Raw genomic sequence first — 26,533 nt, 5'->3', positions numbered from 1 at the left:
TTCTCAAGACTGAGTGCTTCAGCCTTCCTTCTCCTCACCCCCACTGCTCCAGCCTTACTGAACCACTTGTAGGACACATAGTAAGCCCGAGTATTGCTCACCTCCAATCTCTACTGGTGACAGATACCTCTCCAATTTTTGAAGCTCGGATATTACCTTCTCTAGGAAAACATTCTTTGTGTCCTCTCCAATCCTAAACTCAGCGCCCATTAAGGACTTCCGTAATACTCTGCCACAGCATCTCTGCCACAGCAGTTACTGCCACTGGGAACTCAAACGGGCAGCCTCATTTCAGTCTGAGCTTCAACCACCATGCTCCACTAGCTCTCCTCACTTTTAGCAATGACACACATCCCAGTAGAGAGGACGGGCTCCAAAGCCCCAAGCTGTTAATCTATGCCTCTTTGCCTCCCACGTGTCCCATCCTATACAAGTAACCTGCTCACTTGTCGACCTCCCCAACAGACTCAAGAGCTAAACTGTCTTGATGTTCCCTGTGCCTCGTATGCGAAAGAATAGACAGGGGGACTCCCTGACTTCACAGGAATACCCAATCTTTTTTAAACCCTTTTGAAATGAATGGCTTAGTTTTTTAAATACTATAAAGCCTATTATCTCCAGACAAGAGATTAAGGCTAGAATCACATTTTGGCCATCACCACCAAAACTGTCACAAGACCATAGGACGTTCCATGAAATACAAAACATTCTAACAACAAGACAGAAAATATTCAACTCTCAACTTAAACAGAAAGCTACAAATAGCAGCATTAGTCTGCCAAAGGTAACCAGAATAGTCCAGTTAGCTGGAAATCCAGTGAGCATTTTGTGAGGAAAAGCAGCAATTGCTGTAGATGTGATGGAAATGTCCCATGCCAGCACCCACATCCGGGTATGTGTTTAAGTAGGATACTTCACTCTCTTTAACTGCCTCATAATATGGATACTACATTTTATTTAATATGTCCCCTATTTGTGAGACATTGAGGATGTTCTTGAACAGTTCTCTTAACCAATAAGCTACAAAATATCCTATACTTCCATATTTCTATATTTCTGAGTAGAATATTTAGATTTAAAAATTGCTCACCGTAACCAACAAACTATAAATATCCTTGTATATGCCTTCTTGTGCAGCTGCATACTTGTGTTTGTGGAGGAACGCCACCTCTAGAAATGTAACAGTGTACACAACAGCTTTTGAGGAAAAAAACGCAACCATGTTTCTATCAACACGTATCTGTGTGCACAGATACATTTTAATCACCAAACTGTTAACAGGATGAGTTATTTGAAGTATACGACTGGATACAATGAACTATTCGTGCAATTTCAGAAAGAAAAAAAAAAGTATGAAAATCAAACCTCAAAAAAAAACACCAAATTCACAATTGTACTTACCTATAGGGTTGAGGGAGGCAGATGTGATCAGAGAATGATATTGGTGATGTTTTATGGCTGAAGCTAAGTGGTGAGTTCACAATTAATTGTTCATTATGTAAGTATCAGTCTTTTTAACATTTAAAACGATTCATGAATAAATCCAGACAAAAGAACCAAATGCAAGGCAAGGGAGAGAAGGACCCTCAATCCTATACAAAATGAGCTAGAGATTTGAATGAAAGACAGTTTTTGAAATTATTTTTGAAACCAAGTCAAATATGACTTTAAATATAAATGACTTATTAAATGTAATAGACTTAAAATAATATTCAGGAGAAAAAAGGTGTTTAAAAAAAAGAAAAAAATCTTCCCACAGCTAATGTCATACTCAATGGTGAAAAGGCTGAAAGCTTTTCCCATCAGATCAGGCACAAGTGACGTGTGCCCACTCTCACCCCTTCTATTCAACACAATACTGTAAGTCCTAGCTAGAGCAATCAGGCAAGAAAAGGAAATACAACATAACTGAAAAAGAAGTAAAATTGTCTCTATTTGCAGATGACATGATTTTACATGGAGAAAATCCTGAAGACTCAACCAAAACACTGTTAGACCTAATTAATGAATTAAGAAAAGTTGGAGGATACAAAATTAACATACAAAAATCAGTACTGTTTCTATGCACTAAAAACAAATTTTCTGAAAAAGAAACAAAGGAATTGATCCCATTTACAATAGCATCACCAACCATAAAATACTTATGAACACATTTAACTGAAGCGGTGAAGATCTCCACTCTGAAAACCACAAGACATTAATGAAAAAAATAAAAGATGACGCAAACGGGGGGGGGGGGGGGCTGGCAGTCTCAACCGCTGCAACGTGTGACTCTTTATCTCAGGGTTATAAGTTTGAGCCCTACACTGATGTAGAGATTATTTAAAAATAAAAACTTAAAAAAAAAAAAAAGACAACACAAATGGAAAAGTATCCCATGTTCGTAAGTTGAAAGAATATGGTTAAAATGTCATGATTACCAAAACCCAGCTATAAATTCAATACAATCCCTATCAAGATTTCAATGGTATTTTTTACAGAGGGAGAAAAAGCAATCCTAAAATTTATATGAAACTCCAAAAGACCCCAAAGAGCCAAAATAATCTTGAGAAAGAAGAATAAAGTCGGAGGCATCACACTTCCTGCTTTCAAGTTACACTATAAAGCCACAGGCATCAAAATAGACAGTACTGGCATTTAAACAGAAAAACAGATAGTGGAACAGAACTGAGAGCCAGAAATAAATCTAAGCATACACCAGCAACTAATTTCTTTGACAAGAAAGCCAAGAAAACTCAATAGAGAAAAAACTCTCTCTTCAATAAATGGTGCTGGAAGAGCTGGATATCCACATGTAAAAGAATCAAACTGGACCCATATCCTACACCACTCACAAAAATTAGTGCAAAATAGATTAAAAACTTAAATGTAAGACCTGAAACCATGAAATTCTCAGATGAAAACAGAAATAAAGCTCCTTGACAGTAGTCTTGGTAGTAATTTTTTGGATATGACATCTAAAGTACCAGCAACAAAATCAAAAATTCAAGTGGGACTACGTCAAACTAAAAAGCTTCCGCACAGCAAAAGAAACTACCAACAAAGTGAAAAGACAACCTACAGAATGGAAAAAAAAAAATTTTTTTTTTGCATACCATATATCTGCTAAGGAGTTAATATCCACAATATAGAAAGAACTCATAACAACTCAATGGCAAAAAACAAATACATTAAAAATAAAATTAATGGGGCACCAGGGTGGCTCAGTCAGTTAAGTGTCTGCCTTCGGCTCAGGTCATGATCTCAGGGTCCTGGGATTGAGCCCCACATGGGGCCCCCTGCTTAGTGTGGACCCTGCTTCTCCCTTTCCCTCTGCTTCCCCCTCCTGCACACAGGCACACACTTTCTCTTTCTTTCTCAAATAAATAAATTAAATATTTTCTTTTTAAATTAACAAATTAGGAATGCCTAAGTGGGGGCGCCTGGGTGGCACAGCGGTTAGGCATCTGCCTTCGGCTCAGGGCATGATCCCAGCGTTGTGGGATCGAGCCCCACATTGGGCTCCTCCGCTGTGAGCCTGCTTCTTCCTCTCCCACTCCCCCTGCTTGTGTTCCCTCTCTCGCTGGCTGTCTCTATCTCTGTTAAATAAATAAATAAAATCTTTAAAAAAAAAAAAAAAAAAAAGGAATGCCTAAGTGGCTCAGGTCACGATGCCAGGGTCCTAGCATTCAGTCCTGTATCAGGGTCCTTGCTCAGAGAGAAGCCTACTTCTCCCTCTACCTGTCACTGCCCCTGCTTGTGCTCGCTTGCTCTGACAAATAAAATCTTTAAAAAAAAAATTTAAAAATTAAAAAATAAGCAAAGGACCTCAAGAGACATTTCTCCAAAGATATACAAAAGACCAACAGGTATACGAAAAGATGCTTGACATCACTAGTCAGTAGGGAAATGCAAATTAAAGCCACAATGAGGTATCACCTCACACCTGTTCAGAATGGCCATCACCAAAAAAGACAAAAGCTCAAACAAGGGTTGGAAAGGATGTGGACAAAAGGGAACCCTTGTCCACTGCTAGTGAGATTGTAAAATTGATACAGTCACCATGGAAAACAGTGCAGAGGATACTCAAAAAATTTAAAAAACTGAACTATCCTATGACCCAGCAATCCCACTTCTGGGAATATATCCGAAGAAACAAAAACACTAACTCAAAAAGATACCTACACCTCCGTATTCACATGTTCATGGCAGCATTACTTACAACAACCAAGACATGGAAGCAACGTAAGACAGACAATACTAAATACTGTATGGTCTCACTTGTACGTGGAATCTAAAAAAAGAAATAAAATAAACTAGTAACTTTAAAAAAAAAAAACTTGTTTAAAAAAAATAGAGAGAGATTAGACTGGTGGTTACTGAACGGGGGGGGGGGGGGGGGACTGGAGGAAGGTATTTCCAAAAGGTACAAACTTCCAGTTATAAGATAGGTAAGTCCTAGGGACGTAACATACATGATGACTACCAGCCAACACTGCTGTAAGATATACTGGAAAGTTAAGAGAATAAATCTTGAGTTCTCATTACAAGAAAAAAAAATTTTTTTTTCTGTATCAGTATGAGAACATGGATGGATGCTACTGTAGTAATCATTTCACAGTATATGTAAATTAAACCACCACGCTGTATGCCTTAAAAAAATACAGTGACATACGCCAATTATTTCCTCAATAAAACTGGAAAAAGTAAATACAACCTTTACAAGAAAAAAAAAGTCTTAATAAGGTAAAACTCAATTAACTTGCATACTTCTCTCCTCGGAGGGCAAGTTCCTAAATGTTGAAATAAAAAAGCAGTATTTTTTTTAAAAAGGGAAAAAAAAACGAATATTTAAAAACCAAAAAAGGGGTGCCTGGGTGGCTCAATCGTTAAGTATCTGCCTCCGGCTCAGGGCGTGATCCCAGAATCCTGGGATCGAGCCCCACACAGGGCTCCCTGCTCCGCTAGAAGCCTGCTTCTTCCTCTCCCACTCCCCCTGCTTGTGTTCCCTCTCTCGCTGGCTGTCTCTCTGTCAAATAAATAAATAAAATCTTTTAAAAAAATTAAAAAATTAAAATTAAAAAAACCCAAAAAACTATAAATACCTCTACATTTAAAGCAATCTATTTCCTCAAAAGACAGGATTAAACATTATGCAGATTTGTTATCAATCCCTAATCACAATACTAAATCGTTATCAATACTTAAATGTAGCTTGTGATGACGATTTAGACCAGGAGATGTGGAAAATCCACAAGACTCGACTAAATGGGTCAAATTAAGTTATTGGGGGGGAGTGGGGGAGTCCTTTAATTAAGCTTTCACCTAAACAAATAAAAGTCATAAAATTACCTGATTTCCAAAGGCATTAATAGCGATAAAGCAATTAAAAATGCAATATTCAGGAATCAATCACATATACAGAATCCTCATGAAAAATAAGTGAATCCTAAAATTACTCAAAATGTAATTTGCAAGCAAGTCTTGTAATGTAGGGCTGAACAATCACTACACAGGAAATACACTGCAAAAACAATGAAAGGGACTCATCAAAACTGGAATTTTGTTTTATTTTTTAAAACTTTTTTTTTTTATTTGAGAGACAGAGAAATAGCATGAGTGGGGTGAGGGGCAGAGGGAGAAGCAGGCTCCCCGTTGAGCAGGGACCTTGATGCATGGCTCCATCCCAGAACCCCGGGATCATGACCTGAGCTAAAGGCAGATGCTTAACTGACTGAGCCACCCAGGAGCCCCAAACTGGAATTTTAGATTCCAGTAGAAAATAAATGCTTATGAAAAAAAGTCTGACACCTCTTTTCAATTGTGGATAGAAAGGTTTTGGGATCTCTTCAAAACCCTTTTTGAAGCTGGCAAAAATGGAGTAATATAGTATATTTTACAACTGTGCTTTGAAAGCAAGCACCATTGCAAGAGCTATTGTTCCCATTTCAATTTTTTTAATCGCTGTTTCCCGAATGGCCACAAGAGGTCAGCACAGCAACACTTCAGTTTAAGAAAAGCAAGCCTCTGGAGCCTTCTGCCCAAGAGCTGCCATTTCAGCACTTGGGTAGTGTTTATTTTCTGAAACTTACAAAATGGCTGAACTGCCTGGCAGAGGATGGGGTTTTTTTTTGTCAAGTGAAAGCAAAATCTGGTATTTAAAAAAAAAAAAAAAAAAAGCAACCTACACTGGAATTCCTTAAAACTTATTTCCAGACTAAATCCGATCAATGATTTAATAGGCAGTATTTATGGAGCACTTAGGCATCAGGCATATGCAAAAATTTTCCTCTAAATCTTTACAAAATCCCTCTAAGACAAATTATCCTCATTTATAGAAGAGGCTCAACCCAAGTGTATATACATGATGTCATCCCGCAGCCCCACAGAATGGAATTCACACCGCTGTCCCCGCCATGCATAGATTCTTCGGTGAAACAGATCACCGAACCACCCACAGCTGACACAGAGCAACTCCTTCTCCATCACTTCTAGGTGTTTTGGGAGGATGGAAAGGCAGAGATCATTAAACCATGAGTTTTTTATTGATAAAGAATACTGGATGCAGTTCCCTAATAAACAGAACTGCATTTAAGACGTTTATTAAGACCTCCTCCACCTCGGGTTCAAGTCCTACCATTCTGAAAAATACACCACACAGTATAAACAAGATTAAAAGACAAATAACAGATTGAGAAGAAAAATTTCAATACAATATGAGAAGAATTACAGATCAAAGAAAAATCCATAGAAAACTGGGACGGAAACATCAACTACAGAAAACCTTATGAAAAGGATTAAACCTCTGGGGTGATTTGAGAAGTGTATTATTACAACAGATTATCTCACATTCACCTGCTTTGTACAAATTAAAATGTATGATAATACTAAGTGATGCAGAGAAAATAGGCAAGATAGTATTCATACACTGTTACTGAAAAAGCAATCAGCAGAGGATTTCCAAAGCAACTTGCCATTTTCCAGTAACCCTCAAAATAGCCGTGAGTCCTGCAACTGAAACTATGGGTATATAACCTGACAAATTATTAAATTTGTGCAGGAGTTAGTACAAAAACGTTCACGGCTCTGCTCCTACAGACCAAAAAAATAAACAAAGGAAATAAATGTAGATTCATACTATGCAATCAGCAACAAGTCAGACTAGGAATGGATTAGATCTATAAACATCAACACAGCAATTTCAAAACTATTAGATTTGTGAAACACAACATTACGCAAACCACGTATGTAATTTTTAAAATGCCAACGTTTTTATATGCCAAGTTCATGAAGCTGACTAAAAATAAGGGATAAATAGGATTTTAGCCATATCTAATTTATTTAGAGCTTTAATTGTATTCTTTGCATTTTTCTGAGTTTTTCTGAATTTCTCAAAAAGGACTGTTTCTAACATTGCAGAATTGATCAGAATTCAGGAGCACACCTTCCTGGGGTCTGAAAGTTCTTCTGGAAGTTACTTCAAACACTGGTAACACCATGGCTCCTCTTTCCAGAAAAAAAGGTGTATCTATTAAAAAAAAAAAAAAGTACACAAAAATGCTGCTTACAGTTTCAAGGGGTAAAAAGCATAGTCTCATCAGCATCTCCCCGATCCAGAAATTCAGTGCTAACGAGGGAAAAACATCCACATGTAATAAGCACGCTCCTAACCATCTCAACTGAAGCCAGAAGTCATCCTGTCTTGATCATGCTACCTCCACTCCCCCATAACAATTAACACTGAGTAGTCCTCAACAGCCCAGGAAGCACCTAACAAATGGCACCCACGCATACGTACCACTAGGAAAAAGTGAATTAGAGCAAGAAGCCTGGATGAGGTACAAACCAGATAACCATTTCACAAACAGCTACCCAGTTTGGAACTGCCAATGCACTAAGGATCATACAAGAACAGGACACATTTTCTAATGGGGTAAGAACATTAAGACTTTCAAACTCGCCAAGTACTGAAAGCAGGTACAAGCGGGAAAGCTCTTCCTATAATCCACCATCTCACGTGCTGTACTTACAACCATTTTAGAGCCCTAAGGACAGATGGACTAGTTTGACCACAAATTCCTTTCAGCCCTTTAGGTCTTAACTTCTCTTTCTTTACTACCTTTTAGGCTCTCATCTTTAGACTTTCGTAAGGTAGGAACTCCAACGTTTAAAGGAGGTTTAAAAGGCCTGAAAGCTAACCTCCATAGTAAATGACTTCTGCCCAGTGTCACAGGATGTAAGTGGGGTCCCTGGATCAAGCCACAGAAAGGCAACAGGAATGGTGAGGACTCCCAACATTTTTTTTTAAGACTCTATTTATTTAAGAAAGAAAGAGAACACAAGCAGGGGGAGAGGGAGAGGGAGAAGCAGGATGCAGGGCTTGATCCCAGGACCCTGGGATCATGACCTGAGCTGAAGGGAGATGCTTAACCAACTGATCCACCCAGGCGCCCCAACTCCCAATTTTCTTTATAACAACCAATATTCACTGTAGCAAGCACTTTGCTAAATATTTTAGACCACAGCTTCTGAAGAGTGGCATTACTGACATTTGGGGCCAGATAATTCATTCTCTGTTGTGCAAGGCTGTTCGTATGTGTTACAGGATGCTTAGCAGCATCCCTAGCCTCCACCAAGCGGACGCCAGGTGCACCCCAGACCCAACCAGACACTGCGAAAGTATCTCCAGACACCGCCAAAAGTCTGGGAGGGGGATGTCCCTAGTGGGAAACGACTGCTTTCAGAAGCATTATTTTATTCAATTCTAACTTCCCCAAGAAACACATACTATATTATATACCCTTTTTCTCCTTTTTTTTAAAGATAAAGAAACAAGCTCAGAGGTTCCTGCCCAAGATCTTACAGCTAAAAAGCAGAACAGAGAGCGCCTGGGTGGCTCAGTCCGTTAAGCGTCTGCCTTCGGCGCAGGTCATGATCCCACGGTTCTGGATGGAGCCACACATCAAGCTTCCTGCTCAGTGGGGAGCCTGCTTCTCCCTTTCCCTCTGCTGTTCCCCCTGCTTGTGCTCAATCTCTTTCTCTCTCCTTCTGTCAAATAAAATCTTAAAAAAAAAAAAAAAAAGCTGAACAGAGACCCAAATTCCTGTCCCAATTAGCCCTTATTTCCCAAACCAGCCTCAGCACAAAAAACAACCATGGCTGCTGTTCAACATACAGGTTTCTGGGCACCTTCCAAACCCGACTGAATTCAAACTTCCAGATGAAAAGGCTGCAAATATGTTTAACAAGCACTCAAAGCGACTCTTAGCAAGTAAAGTTGGGTACTTTAATGTCTCTATAAAGCTAAATTCAAAGGGAACTTTTTTTTTTTTTAAATAAATCAAGCAAGGAAAATGGAGAATTTGACCCATCGCTCGCCTCCCTCAAAGTTACAACTTACCAGCCATACACTGGCTCTATTTGAAAGTCAAATAACATCTACTGGAACTGAAGACACTCAAGATTTTCAACACCCACCACAATCAAGAGCTGTTTCCTTTCAGAGAACGTCTACAGAACAACTGTTTCCAACCCTGGAGACACAACAGACCCAACCGGAATGCTCTGACAATGCCAATGATCTCCCCTGCCCTACTACATAACCCCTAAAATCCAAGCAGGTATGGGGCCTTTAAAAAGAAAAAAAAAAATTCTCAAGTGATTCTCATGCAAAAGCTATTTGGGAAGTAAGTATGGGAACTAAGTTTAGAATAAAACAACAAATTAGAAGCCCAGTCTTCATAATCCGTAGCCAAATCCAAAGTGTGTGGGGGGCAATGGGAGTCAGACTGCAAAAGGGCACAGTTCTGAGATTTCCAGTACCTTCCTCTCCCATCCCCCCTTCTTTCCTCGTGAGTCCCCAAGCACCCTCATGGGAACCACTTCAGCAGCCACATGTTAACTAGAAATTCTTTATGCAAAACGATGACTTTTTGAGCAGCACTGAGTTTCCGGCGTCAATCAACCCTACAATACATTGAGACTTAAGAGTTTTCGGTTTCTTTAAAAAGCAGTTTTTTAAGAAAAACAGTATATGGATTATTCCAGATTTTTACCATTTTCCCCTACTATACAGTTTCCTCTTAGCCATCTAATTTGATGGCAACTTTTCACAAGATGCTTAAGTGACCCCAGTTACCAAACTACCAGTGTTTGAATCCAATTCTACCATTTACTCCCTCTACCCAATGCTTCGATTTTTCTATTGGCAAAACAGGGATGGTAATCACCTCTACCTTGTAGGCTTGTGAAGATTACCCAAGTTGACACATATAAAGGACTTGTTCTAACAAGTTCCAGCCTGACAGTAGGCACTATAAATGACAGTTATTGTGTCTTTCCAAAGCAAACAACTTAGTTTTCACTGAAACAGCTCTCACAACCATCTAGTCCATTGGCTTGTTATGTTACTGAAATGCAAAATTACCAGCGAAACCAGCATAAACAAATTTGAGAAGTATCTGCAAATCCTTGTTATGTATACAACTCGAGTGATGGAACATAATGGGATGGGTATAAAAGAGCTCAGCAGGATGCAGGACCACCCACAGGCTTTCAAAGGAAGAGAGCTCAGTGACATTTAACTTGGGGAGCTGTCTAACCAGGTCACTAGCATTTCTGCTACACTAACCATCACATTAAATACACATAAAAAAAAAAAAACCTTAAAATTCAGTGCCTGTTACAGAGTCAGTAGTCAAAAAAGCGTAAATCTACTCTGGTATTTTCTCATAAAATTCTTACCACATGCTGTTTTCCTTTATGATAAAATCCAAAATCAAAGATTACCAACATTATGGGTACTGCTGAACTTAGAAATAACCCATACAAATGCCATTCCCTGAGGTTTATTATCATATTCTATTCCTTTTTTTTTTTTTTATGCTGGTGACAATTCACAACCCACCAACAGGTAATAAACACAACTCAAAATAATTGCTCCAAAGCAGAGCCCACATCCACTGCTTTAGACAGTTACCTGTATCAGCTGGAGGGAAAGGGGATTCTGAATGGAATGTAATTGCATTCAAAGTCAATTCTGGATCCAAACTTTTAGAGGGATCTAAAAAGGGCTAAGTGGAGAATTAAGGTAAGGAAGTGATAGCACTAGAATTTAAAGCATTTAGGACAAGAATTCAAAAGTCTTGGAGTCGAAAAATTCCATCAGCATACACTACTGCTAGATCTGACATGACATTTACTGCAGAAACTGTTCCTCTCCCATCAAGCACAAAACAACCCTTAACAGCTACCTCACCCACTTTTGCTTCCAGACCTCCAAAGGCAAGCTGCTGGTAAAATCGCCCTAAAGGGGCACAGAGACAGGCAATAGGAACATCAAGGGTTAGAAAAGAATCCAACAAGAGTGCTCTGTCAAAAGACTCGAAACACATGCAAATATGTGGGAACACATGCACATTTAAAACGCATGGAGAACTTTGGAAAATTAACTCAATCCTAGAGAGCTGGGCTGGACTGGAGTATTCTTTAAAAACTATTTTTTGAGAGCAAGCTAGAGTGCACGTGCACGAGAGAGAGAGAGACAGAGAGAGGGCGCTCGCATGCACAAGAGAGGGAGAAACAGACTCCCCAATGAGCAGAGAGCCCCATGCGGGGCGGATCCCAGGACCCTAAGATCACGACCCCAGGCAAAGGCAAATGCTTAACTGACTGAGCCACTCAGGTGCCCCTGGACTGGAGTATTTTTAAGATACCTTCCAGGATCTGCTATAGGAACAAATAATAGAACTCAACTCACTCACAAACCAAAAGGAAAGGGAATGAGGAATGTTAAGAAAACCAGTAACACTAAACCTGGACTACAGTTCTAGCAGAATAAAACTGGACTTTGGGCATTATGCTACATCAAATGTATGGTGCTCTGGTGAGGCTGGATTACTAAGAGCAAGCCACAGCCAACTGGACATTGGTTGTAAATATTACTGCGGTTACATCTATATCCAAACAGCACTGCTCCTTGGTATTCATTATTCACTTTTGCACAGCTTCAGAGGGGAAATGAGGCAGAGGGTAAACCAGGGCAAACCAGAAGAGGGGTAAAACGTACCTACTCAGAGTGACTGCCAAGAGCTGGGCTGTGACTCACACAAGAAGCTTTTCTGGTCCAAAAAGAATCATACATTCCCTTCAAAAGGCTGGCTTTCTCAGAAGGAAATTTTAGGAGAGGATTAACTGAAAACACACCCAAGGTTTCAACTAAAAGGGGACTTGCCTTCTAAAATCATTTTAGAATGATTTAGACAGTTAACCTGTATCAGCTGGAGGGAAAGGGGCCTAAATTAGGCCTAAACGATCTCTTGTGGGAGGCCAGACACCAAGCTCTCTCTCAGGCACAATCTGGCTCTTTATTAACAAGGAACTTAGTGCAAGAGGGGGAAGAAAGTAAGATAGATAAAGCATTAGAAAATATAACTCTTAGCTTACATTTAAAGAGCACTTCCAATGTTAACAGGCTCTTTGCTCATCAGCACTTTATGGGCATTACATTACTTAACTTCGTAACCCAATGAAGATTATCATTATCCACATTTTTAAGTGAGAAACCTCCAAGTCCAACAATGAGTACTTTCATGGGCCTAAATTGGGAAAAAAAATTTTCAGTATCCAGGTAAACATCGCACTGGTGTGTATTAGGTACACAGCTCTTGCCAGGCACGGAAGTTAACAGTTAAACACATCACAAATAACAAAATAACTCATTAAATTGAATCCAAAGTATAAAATCAGGACCATCCCTAGAATGATGCCTTACCCAAGGCTCGTCTGCAACATTTCCGCCAACTATGGGAACTATCCAGTAAAGGGAATTTAAAGTACTTTTCAGTGTGGAATATAATCCAGATGACGTCACTGAATTAACCAAAAAAGGTGACCCTACTCAAATATCTTAACAATAAAATACTGAATAGGAACTGTTTCAAAATGTACCATGAAAGGCTTCCATACACCTAAGTTCTCCATGATTTATTTGACAAAGCAAAGGCTCATTCCCCACCTCATAAACTGCACTCAAACTTTTTAGAAAGATCTCTGTCCCCAGGTTTGCCCTACCAATTAAAGCTTAAACTGTAGGGGGAAAGGTCATAGCAGACATGTAAACAACAAGTTCCAACACTATACTAAGTTACTGATTACAAAATAAACATATAATAGAACTTAAGTCCGGGTATTTGATGGTATTTGGTATTTGATGGATATTTGATGATTGAGTCAACTTTTGTCGTTCTGGCTTTACACTAGTAACACTAAAGCACCAAAGCAACAGCAATTTTGCTAAGGTATAAAATCTGAAATCAATGCTGGGGCAGGCTAGAAGGCAGGAGACAACTGCTCAGCTATAATAACAAGCACTCAGCATAATTTGGCCAGCATACTTTATGTGTATACTAAGTAATGCTTAGGTGATAAAAACAAACAAAACTTTCTTGGCTAATGCGACCCCCCATTCCTCAAGAAAGCCAACGGAGTTCTAAGGTTTGCAGAAAGAATGTAAAAGGCCTTAAAAAAAAAAAAAGGGCTCATAACAGAAAAAATTTACTAGGTGTCACACAGAGCAGTCACTCAATTTTTGTCAGGAGCAAGTTTACTACCACATTTTATAGGAGAAAGGATAGGAGTTTGGAAATCCCAGGGGCGTCAAGAAATATCTCACAACTGTTAGGGATTTGCTGTAGGAGGAAAGGGAGAGGAGTAAATTAATTATAAAATCTGTGAGAGGCACCCGGGGGGCTCAGTCAGTTGAGCATCCGACTCTTGATTTTGGCTCAGGGCATGATCTCAGGGTTGTGAGATGGAGCCTTGCGCTAAGTGTGGAGCCTGCTTAAGATTCTCTCTCTCCTCTTCCTCTGCTCCATCTCTCAAAAAAATAAAAAATAAAATAAAATCCGTGAGTTTCGGATACCGTCAGATAAAAGTCAACTGAACTTCCAGATTTACCTCTCAAACACTAACTTGCTAAAACTTTCACAAAATTCTTCAGCAAATACTGTTTGACCACGTTCCTGTGAGGACTTAATCTTTACAGATGTTAATTTCCAAGGTGTCAAATACCAATTGGAAACTAGGTTTTAAAAGAAGCCAAAGAAAAGAGATTAAATCAACATTTTTCTTGCCATTTCATGCCATTCTGCACACAGAAGGAAAACGTACATAAGTCTTAATGAACAGACCTAATTACTCTGGTTCTTTAAAAAGCTCACTGGCTTTTTAGGCCATGCAAACAGTTCATAAACTGCTGTTATCATAATATGCACTTTAACTCACATAGTAATGACAGGTATTTTGGGCTAAAAACATCTTTAACAGAGTAATCTATATCCTGGAACATGAATACAATGCTACTTAATTCTTATCCTAGTTTTTAGGAATTTAAAGACATCTAGCAAATAATAAAAATTTAATACAACTAACCAGAATTCAATCTCAACATACAGAAAGAAATTTCATTCCTGTTGCTTTAAATGCACTTCTGGAGTTTGAAACTCCAGTTAATGGTCAAGTTCTACAAGTATTTACCTCTACAGCTAATTCTCTTATATCTAATTTATACCTGAGCATATAATTTAAAAATCTCTTATCAAATCTTTGATGAACAAGTCTATAAAACAAACTGAAAATCCAGTTTCACCTAAAGTTTCCATAACTACTCAAAGAATTCTTCCTGAAGAATCAAGACTAAGCTAACCTACTAAACCAACTATCACAGTGAATTTTACCTTTTTAAACTTTATTCAGGAACTTGAGATGCCCAGGCAAACCACTCTACCTACAATCCACACATCTCTTGAAGTTATTAACATGTTTTACTCAATAAGAAACTTCTGAAATAGGGCCAACTTCCTGACAACTCATTCCTGTTACTGCTAAAAATACTCCAATAGCATACGGAAAAAAGAAAAAAAAACTTAATTTGTCAGGGTACAGTAGGAAAACATAATACACCCTTTTATTCATACTTAAATCCATTACTTATCACTGAATAATGAAATCATCATTGCTAAACTAGGATTTTAGATCTTAAACCAGAAATCCTTCCCAAGGGTTTCCCAATAAGACAGATCATGAGCATAACAGCATTTTAGCAAATTTACCAGGACTGAATTAAAATTTCCAGAATCGTGGATTTGAGAGGTTTCCCAAAGTTCTTCCAAGTGATTCATTCCACTATCAACCAAGTTTTGGGGAGTCAGGGTTCCTTAGCCAAGTGCTGTTAACACTTAAAAAGGAGTTGTTTTCTAACACTTGTTTGCATAGTAATGGATACCTAATGCTGTACTGTTATTTTAAGTTAACTTAATATTTATTAGTTAAGTGAAAACTCTTACGCTCTTTTCTACTTATCCCGTAATCTTAGAAATAGATCACTTTGCATATACTGACCTGAGTTTTCCTCCATCAAATGCCAACTGAGAAAATGTATGGTACCAAGTAAAAATGCACGGGGACAAGTTCAAATAATCTTCCCTTTGTTTATGAGCCATGATTAAACAACAGCTGTAACACCCGTTGGGACGCCTCACTTTAACCAAAAATAATTCCTCTCACAGTGAAAAGGTTTTGGTCAATGGTAACAAGATTAAGCTTACTAATCTCTTCACGCTGAACAGAAAAAAAAAAAAAACCACACACACACACACAAAAAAAAAACGACTCGCTAGGACATGAAAAGGAAAGAGAAAAAAATGTAAAAACTGGCAGATTTTCGATTTGAAGGTTTCTGATTAGCGCCTTTTACTTTCTCCAAAAGTAGAAACCGCTCCTGAGAGAACACCCTTCCGAGGGATGGGCAAAGAAACACACGCTGCAGGGTGTGGACGGCTAGAGAGAAGGGCGCAGAGGGTTACAAGAAGCGAAACGGGTCGGGAAGAGGCCGCCCACCGGAAAGTCCCGGCCGGAGCTCCGCTCCCTTCCCCTTCCTACCCCCCGCCCCCCAAAGCCGCTGCTCGCTAGACCAAGAGGAAGCACCCAGGTTGCGCACGCAGCCCAACGTCACTGCGTTCGCTCCTCCCAGGAGCGAGGGGACGCGCCTGACGTCGCGGGGCGGGGCCTGCCGAAGGCCGCCGCTGTTGACCCGCTGTTACCAGGCGTGCGCACAGCCAATCAGCAGCAGGCGCCGGCGCCGGCGCCGGCCGGCCTTTGAACTCGGCACGGCAACTTCCTGCTGTTTGGCGAGTACACAGTGCAATGCAGTATGTCTGTCAGCGCTGCGGCACAAAGGAACAGCCATTTTGTGACTGAGCTGGACCTGCACCAAGATGCCAAGGGCTCACAGCGCTGCTGCCTGCGCTAACTACCGAGCTGCCCTTTATTTTAGCACCAGAGAACCAAAAAAGGGGAGGCTGGCGGGGGGGAAGTAGTTTTGATATATCAAGTTTCCATTCGGATTTTCAGTCTTCTCAAAAATCCCGATTCTTAAGAATTATCAGCATCATAAAATGGCTGCCACTTAAAAACTGCCTGTTCAGTCCACAAGCAACTGCATTATGCCATTTCTAATTAGCCCCAGGCTTTTATTCTAAAAGGCTGATTAAAAAGCATAAGATTTTGCCCGCACCGCAGCTTGTCAAAATAAATCTGGTTCAGAGAGAAGATTTAGAGAGAAATTTAATAAACTGTCTCAGTTCTTTAGATAAAATTGCAAACGCAGCGTCCTAGAACACACAGAACTCTTTGTGTGCACACAGTTCCATTCACATTCCCTTCTCTCCTGTCTCCATTCTTTAATATTACTGAAGTTAACCCAAACTGCCAATTACTTTGGTAAGAAGTGTGTGGCATACGTTCTTCACTAAAACTTTTGTTTTAAATATTTAGAAACTTTACAGATTATCAATTTTAAAATCATATTTTTGAAAGTGAAGTTTTTAATCTTCAGAAATCACGATATACAACATATAACATTTAAAAGCATTAACAAAAGAATACAGCAATAACAAACTTTTTGGAATTATAAAGTCATTGCTTTATTTCCAAAAACAATGAAGTATCACGTTTACCTAAACTTGCACTCAATCCTTTCAGATCCTAAACTAATTCTCAGAAGAGTTTACTTGACCTGTAAACTCCTCCCTTCCTCTCTCGTGGCTCAGGCTGCAAAAGTGAATTTTGTAGTATCCCCTAAACACTAGACTTTGTGCCATAGAAACCAGGTCCTTACGAAGAAATTTTGATAGATTAAGGAACCAAGTACTAATACCTCAACAGTCTTCTGAACCTTGGCTTCCTAAAAATAACATTAATCTATCACAATAAACATCACTAGCATCCCATTAAGCTTTACAATTTTAAAAGGAAATGATGTCATAATTATGTACATGTATTAAGGTATGCAATTTCGGATAACTAATTTAAAATTCCATCTCAAGGAGTCTCTCAGATATTTTTGAACATTCATCAGGTATGTGAATCAAACTACTTGACAAAATGCATTTAAAAGTACAGTACATGCCTCCTTGTTAAGCTGTAAACCCCACTGCCAATAGGTAAATGCATGACAACTTCCAAATAGTTTTCTAGGTGAGTAAATTATTTAAAAAATAGCAACAGTGCTTAATTTTTTAAGTTAGAAGGCAGTCTCATCAATGACGTTAACCACAAACCTTGCATAAGAAAGACAAAACCTATGTGAGACTATGCAAATCATACACACTCAAGGGAGTAACAATTTTAGGTACTGAATCTTTAATAATTTGTCAAATACACCTGGGGATTCCTATTTCTTCAAATTGCCGTTACTTTTCAGAAAAATCAGTTTAGGATTAGTGGAGAAGTTTTCTGTCCTAAATCAAACCTAGGTAATTACATGGGCAATTCAGTTCAAAAGACAGCAGTCCAAACTGTATGACAACTCAATTTGCAAAAGAATTTGGAAAGGTATTTTTAAAAGCAAGGGTCAAAATATATTAACTATAATAAAACATAAACTTCAACATTTGTAATACACCAGTTCAAAACTTTCAAATTCACTAATCTAATAATAAAGTATATTACTTCTATAAAATTGTAAAAGTAAAAGCAAAACTGGGGGGGGGAATCATATAACCAATCACATCCTTAACTGTAGGATTTAAAATTCTTAACATGATAATTTATAAGAACACACATCAAGAAATGTATTCGTATGTACTTTTAAGAATTAATATACAGATCATACAACAAAATGTCTAAGAGACTTTATTACTTAGTCACTAATAAGATACTCCAACAAATGTGAAACAAATCGTGATCTGAACAAACAGTATATTTGTAAGCTTCAGAAGATAAAGCATTCCAGGCGACTCTGTCAAAATAAATCAATAAATTTAAAGCAGCTACAACTAAAATGCAAGAATAAGATACTACACATCTACCAACCAGAAAGCACTGTCTGAATATAAGCATATAAATGCAAACCTTAAAATATTTTAAATCCAAAATATACAAGTATAATCACATTAACAAACACAAAAGAGAAGTATATTAAGAGTATTCCAGGATTTCTGTGATCCCAGGTTTGATTTCATAAATGCAGGAACTGTAACCATGGAGTAAAGGTTTTGATAAATCTTATCAAAATTTCCTAAAATGTCAAGAGTATCAAAAGAAATATAGAGTCAAGTAAAAATATAAACTGAGAGGCATCAGTCAAAGGGTCCTTTTTGCAATTTCATTTTAAAATGTACATTTTTTCATTCATATAACTTTCTCAAACATCTATTTACTATAATTTACTACCACAAGGCTCCTCTATGGCCTTCAGTTACAAGTTTGGGTATCCTAGATTCTTCAAAGAAAAAATTTGCCTTGTATGTAAAATGGTGCAATGCAGCAATGGCTAAACCGACAAGGTCATTTTTCTACAGCACAAAAACCTAAAAACTGAAATTTATTAACAGAAAAACTGTAGTTTACAGGAAAGGCCCCTTTGAATAAAGGTACCTTACCTTTTGACTGCTGTAAGAGGCCTTAAGTCACAACTCAACTTTCATAAATTGCTACCAAAAAATTAGGGTGTGGCATATTAGCAATCTCAAGGTCACGCTTTAAAAAACGAATCCAAATTAGTAAAATACTTAAAATAAAACAGACAGCTTTCCCTGTCTGTTAAGGTAAACAATGTAAGCTGAGGTTTCCCCCCAAAAAAAAGAAAAAAGGAAGAAAGTTGATAGCTCATACCTCGATGCATTGCTGTGTAGCGAACTGTCCTCCTCTTGGCTTTTGTCCTTATTTCTCATCATCTTTTAATTCTTAAATATAAGGGGGAGGGGGAATCTGTGTTTGCTTTGAAGTCCTGTGCCCAGGTATTTACTGTCAAAAGTTGAAAGAAAGGTAAGGTCCCAGCTTCTATCGATGGTTTTTATTATCAGGAACAAAGTCCTGACGATGTAACGATATTGTTATAATACAACAGCGGTAAGCACCAAAAAACAAAATATTTCTATTTTTTCCTTAAAAAAAAAACAAAAACGGATAAACCGAACAGGGGAATCATCACTATCAATAAGGAAAGTTTCTCAAAGTAACACACTGGATACAAATAACAATCTCTGTATCTTATTGCGTCATCCAGGAATTTCTCATATTTACAGAAAATAAAGCAAACTTATACATATAAATCTTTAAAATTATCACTAACGATAATGGACTTACCTGATCCATGTAGTAGGTCCAAAGCAAGAGTCCTATCTAGTAGTAGAAAAATATCAGATCCCAAATAATTAAAAATAAAAACAAAATTCTCCGTTACAAAAACGAAAAATAAATACAATAATCCTCCAATATGTTAACTGGTCAAAAAAATAAAGCAACAATTAATACTAAAACGGGTCCGGAAGAAAAAAAACCTCATTAGGAGAGCGCACAAAAATGGAGGTGCGCCATGGCTTCTAAGCTGGAAAAAACAACGACCTGGGCTCTCAGTACGGCTGCTTCTTTCCAACAAGGCACGAAAAGAAAGGTCCTAAAAGCTGCTTTTCTCCCTTAAAAAGGTTCAAATCGACCCCAGTAAGTCACTAGGAGAGGCAGGGGGCTGCGGGGGCCCCCTGAGGCTGCCCGAAAGTTAGGGAAAGTTGCGTAAAGTGAGGCGAAGGCAGGGAGCAGAGCGCGCTCTCTCTAAGGCACAGCCGCCATCTAGAGCCTCCTTCCCAGCTCTGAGAGCTCTGCCTTTGATTGACACTCTCTACATTTACCCCACAACTCAGGTGATGTACCATAGACCCACCCCTTCATCTCCACCAAAAAAAAAAAAAAAAAAAAAAAAAAGATCCTCCATCCCAGGGAGCCTGAGGACCCCTACCCCCACACCTCCCTGCCCCTCCAGACCACCCCATCAAGGGGAGGAGGGAGGGTTTCTTAACCCCCTCTGGCTCAAGCACCCTTTTTAAGCCAGAGAGAAATGTAATTTGTTCCTTTTGTCTAAAGATCTGCTAAATATTTCAGTCCTTGAGCTAAAATAACTTCCTCTCTGGACAGGAAGTGGTGTTTTATCAAGCCATTTTGAAAGAGGGATAATTCTTAGAGAATATAAAGCTAAACATAAGTATTAATCTTTTAAAAAATTAACCCCCCCATGGGTAAAATGGTTCCTAAATAAAAGCAAAACCTCAATTTCATAAATTAAATTCAACTCTTGCCTTCTTTATGAAGCCTAAAAATTATCTAAAGGCAAAGTTTAAGGGGTAATTTTCCATCCCAACTGGAAAAAAGGGGTACAACTCAACAGCGCCTCCCTAGTGTTCAGTTGCATTAGAGCAAAAATTAATGCAACTAGCTTTTATCCAAGAATCTCAATTTTTCTTTAAACCTGAATAAAATTCTTTAACCCATTATATATAACCTTGTGAATCTCACCCAAAAAATCCTTATAACCACAATATATTTACTTCAAAGAGAGGCAAAACAAAGTTCTTAAATTCAAGAGCATGGAACCACTATGGGTACCTTTAAATAACAAACCCAAGAAACTCCAAATCCAAACCAACACAACACATATATCCCAAACATTCCCTTTTATTTCAAATCAAATTCTATTAACCCATTTCGACAATGGCAAATTAATAACAATTGGTCCTATCTGATGGCAAGTTATCAAAGCAATGTCACAGGGCAAATTCTCCTAGACCAAAACCATGAGCTCTATGGAAACAAAATGACTACTAATGCCAAAAACAAATAATTTAACACATTTCTCTCAACAAGCACCCCAAGACATTCACACATCCAAAAAAAAAAATCAACTTTCCTCACTTAATATTATAGTATGCCAGAACAAGGTCCTCCTCTCACTGAAGAAGTCCATTCTAGGTTTATACCTAACAAAAGCAACAATGTTGCATCTAGGTAGTAAAATCCATAATCAAAACCTAGTTTCAATTCTGTACTTTCTACAAAACAGAAATTTTCTACCAAAATCAAAATCCAAAATTCCACTTTTGATTTATACAGACCAACCACCTCAAATCAGTCAATGAGAATATTGCACATGTATTAATCAGAGATGTATGCACTGTGGTATTTGACATTAATCACACAAAATGATTACTTCTCACCAAAAGAAAATAAAAATTCAAGCTGAACTCTTGTTATCTGTGTAACAGGAAAACATAATCAACAAGTCATTCAGTCTATCAAAATGAAGCCTACCCCACCTTTATAATAGTTATTAAAACTGGTATTAGTCAGTTATCAATAAATGGAACAGCAGCATTCACCTAGAATTCAAATAATCTATGACACAGCATGATTTATTTAAACTCCTAAACATAGTTAAGAAAAATACAAGATAAAAGCCCTATTTCATATTTATATAAAATGTATTATAGACATTATTGCCACCAAAATTTAAAGTCCTTTTATGAATACCCTAAGGACACTTCCATATAAATCCAACACCTCTTCCCCTGATTTTAACCATTAAAACAACAGGAGGCATCAGTTTAATTTAAATGTTCAGATGAATATTCTACTGTAAGACATAATATTAAAAAGCAGAGGTAAGATACCTTTTCCATCAACACAAAATAACTCATACAAATATTTTATCACTTATCCTGAATTTTGGGGCAAAGGGCATTTTGTTTTATAAGCTCATTACAATCTCATGGCGAATTAAATTTCCTATTACCCCTTGGTAAGTTATTTTCCAAGATGTTTCAAGAAGCACAAAATGGCATTTCAACCAAACCACCACCTCTTAACGCACAAATTTCCACAACTTTGTGAAAAAAGACATCTTAATCAACCAAGTAAAACATCTTCCAGCACACCATTTCCATTTTACCAGCTTTATTCAGTACACTTTACTGCTGGGGAACTGTAAAGGTCGAAGTGTTAAGGCAGCAATTGAACATTTAACGAAACTTCAGCTTTAAAAAAAAAAAAAAAAAAAAAGCCCAAACTGAGAAATTTTAAATTGTTAAGAAATTTTATTAAAGTTAACATTCCACAAGATCATACTCATACAAAACAAACTGCAAAAACTTCCAGGCATACAAACTAACATCTGTGTTAATGTGCCATCTTTCTTCTCCAAATGTCAAAAATGAACTTGTTTTAGTGATACAAAAAGTCTTTAGAAAGTCAAATCCACTGTCCATTTGTGCTGGGTTAGAAACCTATGTCTTCATTCATTTCATGAAATCCATGTTAAAAGAACCCTGTCTTGGTTGTGTATTATCACAGCACTCTTGTATTAATCCATTTTCCTCAATTCCCCATAGTGGACTGCCATCTTGTTTTCTCAGTGGTAGGGTCCATTTGAGACTCTTCAAGCTGACTGGGTGCTTGATGAAAACATTAAAAGAAAAAAATGCTGTTGGAATACCAATAATCTTATTCCTTCAAAGAGAACATCCACCCACCTTGAAGATACTCTTACCATACACAAAGGTTTAATTTTGTAACAGCTTTAAACTATGAAACTGTATTAAAGTTGTATGTACTGCACCCACTTCTCAAGGAGAGAATCATGGCATGACTGCAAACGAGTAACGAAGTTGTTCTACTGTCACGGATACATATTTATATAAAAAAGTGGCAGTGAATAGACAAATTTTACATACTTAATGTTGTTACACTGTCAATATGAAAAGTAAAAACAAAAATTCAAATTCAAAATCCTGGAAAGCAAAATTACAGCAACACTATGGATTCTAAATCTCAATGCAGAAAACTTTCCAAGCTTCTTCAAATAAAACTAATTATGGAAAAGAATTTTAAGATTAAGGGGGAGGAAAAAAAAAAAAACCCAAAGCAGTGGTTAACAGCATAGTTTTCAGAGTTCAACAGATGTTAATTAATTTTGCTTACATAACACAAATGGCCAATAAAGATGCCACCATCTTCAGCTACTTATTTGAAAATACAGGAAATATGTAGCAAATAGGAAAAAAATGATCAAAAATGCAAAATATCTACCTGGCCTATTATTTGCCATAAATTGCTATCAGGTTTCAAATTAAATACAAGTAAAATACTCCTATTGCCAAAATATCAAATGTTCCTCATAGAGAAACAAATCCATTACTTAAATAATTTGAACTAAAGGGATTAAATAGGAAACCAGGATATTCTACTATTAAATAAATGATCCTGATCCATCATGAGCAAACATAATTGCAAAAATAAGTTTTAACTCTGGTCTTCACCAATTTTGCAGCTCTCAAACTAAATTTGTAGACATGAAGTCTGGGTGACACTGAGATTATTAAATATAAGACATTTTTGCTCTTTAGGTAGTTAAATCTTATCTCCTAAACTATAATTAGGATTTATTGTCTATATATACAAAATAGATATCTACTTGAGTAAACTACTTGATAACCAAGAGACACTGACACTCATATTAAAAAATGACTAAAAATGAATGTCACAACAACAGTAATAAACATCAAATGCAAGATGTTTCTCCTTAACATACTTTCCTGATTTCTCTCCACCCTAAAATAAGAACTACGTAACTCATTCATTCTTCATATCAATAAAGTATCTTCCATTTGAACTATTCATTCCCTAAAACTAAAGGACATACATTTCTATGTAGAAGTATAAAAATAAAAATACCATCATTTCTCTTGAACTGTTTATTATAATTTCTCCCCAATCTCTACTGTTACAATGGAAGATCAAGCACTAAATGAAGTTGGGGCTGTAAATACTATTATGGATCAACAATGACACTAATGTATTGATAAGTTATAATTCTTTCAACAGCTATAGGTACAATGTATTCAGTTTAGTACATATTAAATGATAAACTCAATGCTTTCTGTTCTTTTGCCACAGGACAAGAGGTAAAATTTATCCAGGACACTGAAACTTCCTTTTAAAATCATTTTAAAAATTTCAAAAGATGACCTAATGACATTAAAGTCATTTTAAAATTACTCAGTAAAATGCAACTGTTTGTGTGAGAACAACAGAGATTAGAAATACTAGCATATTGATCATTCTAGCACGTTGTATAAGATGACAAAAAAAAATGCTACAAGAGGAGACAACTCTTGTGACATTAAAAAAATCATGATCAGTCTTGCACTCCTGCAAAGCCAATGAAAAGCAAAAAGTGAGAATTTTGTTAATAGGCAAAAGTGCTCAGTCAAGCATGAAAATACCTTAAAAAACCAATGAGGGACTTGTGAGTAAGCCATTTATTTTCATGGAATTCCAAATTCTTGAAAAAACTAAATTTGCAAATAAGCAAATTTATGTCACAAAATAAAAAAGAAGGTAGGCATGAGTGCTGTGAGCCTGGGTATTTTCTTAGTAACAAAATCCACAGTTCTTCATGTGTAAAATAGAAACAGTAGTACCTACCTCATGTGGCAGTAGTGAGAATTAAATTAGTACATTTATAGCTTTTACATTACCTGGCATATAGAAAGACCTCAATAAATGTTACTTAGCTATTATTCCCATTTAACAATAACCAAAGTACATGGAGATCTACAAACTAAACTTACTAATCAAAATAATTTATATTCCAATAGCAGCAAGACCTCTGAAAAATCCATTGGATAAATGGGGTTAATCATTTAAAGAAACTTTCTGCTTTAAAGAGAATTTTATCTTGCATTAAAATAAGATCAGTACAGAAAACTTTGTAGGGTTCAGATATCAAGGCCCTACTACACATCTCTCCAGAAACTTGTGAATTACTGCAGACGTACTGAAAAGATGATGGTTTGATCTAGAATTCCATCATCAAACAGACCTAGATCTTTTGTGAATTTTACACAGAGGCTTCAAGCTTATGCTATGAACAGGTAGGAGAATTTTTTCACTCTGCTGTTCATAGTTTAGATGTCCTTTTTAAGGAAAACTGTTTGTTCTAAGAAAATTCCCAAAAGCAAAAGTAAAGGTTTCTATGATAAGAAGGTACTAACAGGCATCTCTTAAAATACCTAAATATTGTACATCCAGAAATTTAAGAATATAAAATTGAGCAAGGAGGTCTTCTCTTTAAATTCTAATTCAGTAAATTTGTTTCAAAGTCACTGGATATTATAAAGTAAGTTAGCTGAAACGCAAGCAAGTCGTCAGCTGAAATGTTATTCATTACTGAATTGGGTTTGAGGGGCTCCCCTAAAATAAGCATAAGCAATCTCCTTACCTCTACTTCCCAGCAACTCCCATTTTTAATAGCAACAAAAAATGTGGGGGACAAGGAGAAGTACAAGGAAAAAGAAATGATTAACGATTCTTAATTTTAAAAGTAGATGGCTCTAATAATGTCACAATAAATTAATGTTAATTTATATCACTTTAAAACTCAAATAGTTATTGCAAAACCAAAGGGACAAAGGAGTATAAAATAACGATGAGGAGCAGAAATTGATCCTTCCCATCATATAATTAAGATTCTTGGTGCTTATGACTTGATTTCAGTCTTCTTTATACTGATCTTTAAATTTGAAAACATTTAATAGTAAACTCAGTTGTCTTATTACCAAAAGTAGCCTGAATCCTCAATAGGATTACAATGTACTAGTGAAGTCTGGGTCCTAAATACAGTGGGCTAAAAACTACCTTACAAAATTATTTGAAAAACACCACCTAACTGTTGATTTCCTAGAGAATAAGATCAATTATGCTAAGAAAAAGAATCATCTAAGGTTTTAAAATCAAATCAAATCTTCCCCGTTGTCCCTATATGAATCAGACGACATGTACATGTTAAGAGACTGAAAGTTGTAGTTTCTTGTCCCTTTTACTCTTTACTGATTCAAAGTTTTAATTCTCAGACATAAATAAAAATAAAAATTTCTATTTTAATAATGAATTTAACTTTTGTTTTCCAATTAGACCTAAACCACTAGTTGACAAACAATGTTTCACAGAAATGATATACCACAAATCAAGTACTTATTGACCATCCACTATGTGCCAGGCAATTAATCTCTTTAAAATATGAGAAATGAGATCAATAATTGTACTTAGATAAGTTTTCATCTCTGCCCTCACTAACCCCATCAAAATGTCAAAAAAAACCCAAAGCTTCACCTTTTACAGGACCTAGCAGCCATTACACAATGGAAGTTGAAGTACTAATTAGAAACCA

General features: G+C 37.1%; 1 protein-coding gene across 4 annotated transcripts in view; it reads right to left on the bottom strand.

Moving 5' to 3' along the window:
* The window catches only part of CHD2 (chromodomain helicase DNA binding protein 2), a 117,838-nt gene extending 97,610 nt beyond the window's left edge, over positions 1-20,228 (bottom strand). For 2 of the 4 annotated variants that reach the window (XM_045813077.2, XM_087856659.1), the window contains exons 1-3: positions 19,627-20,227; positions 19,153-19,284; positions 15,379-18,277 (exon numbers count right to left, since the gene is read on the bottom strand). In XM_045813077.2, the coding sequence (XP_045669033.1) occupies positions 15,379-15,479 (101 nt within the window). In that variant the 5' untranslated portion in view covers positions 15,480-18,277; positions 19,153-19,284; positions 19,627-20,227. Of the gene's footprint in view, positions 1-15,378; positions 18,278-19,152; positions 19,285-19,626 lie in introns of all 4 variants that reach the window. The other 2 variants (XM_087856660.1, XM_045813078.2) reach the window with 2 other exon arrangements.
* Between the last annotated feature and the right edge of the window lie 6,305 nt (positions 20,229-26,533).

This window comes from Ursus americanus, chromosome 28 (assembly GCF_024610735.1).
Source record: "Ursus americanus isolate L20-20 chromosome 28, mUrsAme1.1.p, whole genome shotgun sequence".
In the NCBI taxonomy this organism is placed as follows: Eukaryota; Metazoa; Chordata; class Mammalia; order Carnivora; family Ursidae; genus Ursus; species Ursus americanus.
The sequence above is the reverse complement of the archived record's forward strand: the minus strand, read 5'-3'. Positions and strand labels throughout refer to the sequence as shown.